The 3,690-nt window shown below is 36.4% G+C and overlaps 1 protein-coding gene across 1 annotated transcript in view; it reads right to left on the bottom strand.

The window, feature by feature from the left end:
• Positions 1 to 3,690, bottom strand: part of PBLD (phenazine biosynthesis-like protein domain containing) — a 16,913-nt gene continuing 13,223 nt past the window's right edge. Inside the window, exon 9 of the mRNA XM_009573849.1 lies at positions 1 to 113. Within this exon, the coding sequence (XP_009572144.1) occupies positions 1 to 113 (113 nt within the window). The remainder of the gene's footprint in view (positions 114 to 3,690) is intronic.

Genomic DNA, 3,690 nt, shown 5'->3' with positions numbered 1-3,690 from the left:
TCAGAAAGTCAGGCTTCCTTTTAATACAATAGCAATTTGCCCTGCAATGTCAACTCTTCCATCATTACGCAGTGAAATCTTCAACTCTCCTCCACGGCGGGAACATTGAAAAGCTAAATGGAAACAAGAATCTGCAGTTAAAAAACTAGTATCTATCACAAATTATTTAAAAATCCATGAAAACTCAGGGAAATGAGGCCTCTGCCTCCAGAAGGCAAGCGGCACCAGGGCAAGCACTGTACCAGGGACACCCTGGATGAACTGTCTTTACGGATGAAGACTAGCTGAGGGCGTATCTCAGACTAGAACTTGTCTATTGAGTCTGACAAAGATGCTAGTTAATACAAGTAGTGAAGGATAGTTTGCTGTGATGCAGCCAACCAAGTTTCCATTGTATATCTAAAGAAGTCTTGAATTCTCCCATTCATGCGATAGACAGTTTCTGTAGGTAAGAAGGAAGAACACCAAGTATTATCTGCCTAAGAATGCAGATTACCGGTACTGAACATCTGACATAGATACTAGGTTCAAAGAATGTGTTTAGCTAACAGGTAAGTAAAACTCAAGCAGCCAGTGGAAAAAGTCTATAAAGAAACATAGATGCTGCTTCAGCTGTCACAAAGTGAGACCAAATTCTTACATAGACAGGAACAGTTACTGATTTATATAATCCTGAATATATCACTTAATACAGCTGGATAAAGTTTAAGTAGAAATAGCCTTCCGCTTGTAAATAATTACAAAACTAAACTTTTGCCTGAACTGTTTAGTCATATACAGGTGGGACAATAATGCTCACTTAGCATGTTGAGTCTGTAGACTTGTTCAGTAGTCCAATTTTAGCGGCACAACTACTTGACCAGAAAATGGTCTGGTTCAGATAGTATTTAGCAAAGGTTTGAGTTTCATATAGTGTTGTTTTTGTAAAAGGCTGTAATGGATGACGAGGCATTAATGTTTACCATCTCCTTACTCAATGAATATCCAACTACTAGAAAAGTTGTTCAAAGCGAAAGGGCATGTCTTTCCTCACAAACTCACAATTTGTAAATTGGGTAGAGATTGTATTCAGATCCTGACAGAGCATAGGATCTCTTACAGATGGCATATACTGTACGCTTTAAAACAATTTCTCAGCCACCACTGACAAGAAACATCTTCCTTATAGCAGGATATTAGATTGTCAGACAAAGCAAACACTCCAAAACAGTGGAAACAGGAGCTACAGAAAGATTGATGTTGATACTTTCTGTTCTTTTCCATTTATAGAACTGCTGGTTATTGTTTTTAACTTGTCAGAACTCTATGTATGGAGTAATGCCTTCAACTGGAATATTTTGGACACTTAAAGATCCAGACCATGCTAAACTTGATCAGTTATTATTGCCAAGTGGGGATACACAGCTAAACTCTCCCCACTCCCTCATGATAGCAGATTTAAATAAAAGAGATTAATTATTTCAAATCTTCAGAGGCTGGCTGGGGTTTTCTTTCTTTCTTTAAATGTGGAACCAGTGCTGTCTGTTTCATGGCAGGATTACTGAGACTGTTTTGATACTGATCCATTTTATTTTATTTTTAAAGAAACCTTCAAAGTAGAAGAAGGGGAGGAAAAAAAAACCACAAAAGAAAATTTTACCCAAGCTTATATGAAAATAATACTTGATCTTTTCTTTCTCTCACATAGAAGCATTGATATTTCACATTATGTCTGAAAGTAAACAGACCTGCATGGAACATTTCAATAACTAGAGGATTTCATTAAACAGCAAAGTCTGCAGAGACATTCAAGCATCTCTGATGTGCACTCACCTTTTGGATCACAAAGTTGTTGGATGTCCATTCCATGTCTGTATTTACTAGGAATATCTCATACTACATATACATTTTATACATGTTCTGTATAAAAACAAGTATGTACATTCTGATCTGTAGAAATAATACATAACAGCTGAATTCACAGTGCCCTGAATTCCTCTGTGATTAACCTGAGACAGAGGAAAGTTTAATAGTAGGTACAAGGACTGCAAAATTGAGCATGCTGCTATCACAGAACCATAGAATCATGCACCATTGCATTCACAAGGCAGCTAGTGGCCTTGTACTAATACTATCCTGTTGTTTTGAGGAGCTTCTTATCAGCCTAGATGTATCTAAATGACCATTGCTTACAGAATTTGAGGAGTAATGGATTTTCTTCATGACATCATCATAATAACATCAACTCAGGAGCAAGTGCCACTCTTGTAAAAATACCTGGGTTTAGAAATCACCATTATTTTGGTCAGATTTCTAAACCCTATATAAAAGAACTGATAAAAGAAGCACTTGTTCCTTAACTTAAGTGAAGTTAAAATCTCCAAGACTACTTCTTATTCTAAGAAAGAAGGTGGACAAATCTGGTGATTGACAGAGGGAAACCCCTCTCCTTTGGCAGAAACGTTACACTTGTGTAAAAATCTGATGTGGTCAATCTGTATGCTGAGATTACCTGGGAAAGGTGAAAGCTCCAATTCCAACTCCGCAAAACTCTTCACTTCATGAGAATTCAAATTAGCAAAAACTTAAATACAGGTATACTTATTCTACCTGAATAAAGCAACTTCTTCACAAAAAAAAAAGTGAGGAGACTGAAAAGTTAGAAGATGGTATAGACTTTGTGTTGAAACAAATCCCGGCAAATTTGTGAAAGTATCTTACAGTTATCAAAGTAAGGTTTTTGGTTGGGTCCCTCCCCCCAAAGGAAAAAAAAAAACCCACCAATCCTCAAGTGCTATAAACCTGTTCTGTACTGGGAAGGAATCAGAGAAGTTAAAGGCATTAACAAGAACCAAAATTTCCCCACAAATTAATATAGTTGTCTGAAGTAAACAGGTACAGAAAGATTCTTCTAGCTTCACGTGAGATTAAAATTGTCCTGGATAAAGCCTCTTCTCTTCACAATAATTTGGAAAGTCCTCTATAATCTGTTTGGTTATATTGAATTCCTTATGCATGTTTATAAATGCCATCTTAGAAATGTGAAAACTATGTGAAGGGCTGAATACAGAGTTGCTAAATATTCCATTCATGCAATTATGAAAGTCTATACATCTGATATGAGAGATTGTAATTTTTTAAATATTGCAGAGACTCTTCAAATGAAAAAAAGGTAAGGACTGATACTGAACTCTGATTTAACACTCAGCTTAAGTTCAAGGATATGTACATAGTTTCAAGAAGGATCATAAAGTATTTCACCTTGTAAAAAAACTAGAAAATTCTCTTTGTAGTTGATGGGGGTGGTGGTTGTTTGACAATTTGGTCTAATAAAAGTAGGACGAGAACCCAAACACAGGAAATTATGTCTGATACTTCAGCAGAGATGCAGCTGACCTCCTCCTAGAGATTACAATACCGAGAGATCTGACAACAGATTTAACTTTCCTCATTTTTATATTATTTCATATCTGATCTATTTTTGAACTAACAGATCTTTCATTTTATGGAAGAAAATCTTCCTTTATTCTTGCAATAAAAGGTATCAGATATTACAGAAGCTACCTGTGCTGGTTTTGGCTAGGGTAGAGTTTCTTTGTAGTAGCTAGTACGGGGCTGTGTTTTGGATCTGTGCTGAAAGCAGTGTTGATAACACAGAGATGTTTTCATTGTTGCTGAGCAGAGCTTACACAGAGTCAAGGCCTTTTCTGC

The sequence above is a fragment of the Fulmarus glacialis genome, unplaced genomic scaffold, assembly GCF_000690835.1.
Source record: "Fulmarus glacialis isolate BGI_N327 unplaced genomic scaffold, ASM69083v1 scaffold12233, whole genome shotgun sequence".
NCBI classification, from domain to species: domain Eukaryota; kingdom Metazoa; phylum Chordata; class Aves; order Procellariiformes; family Procellariidae; genus Fulmarus; species Fulmarus glacialis.
Note: the sequence above shows the minus strand (reverse complement) of the source record. Positions and strands in the feature narration are given on the sequence as shown.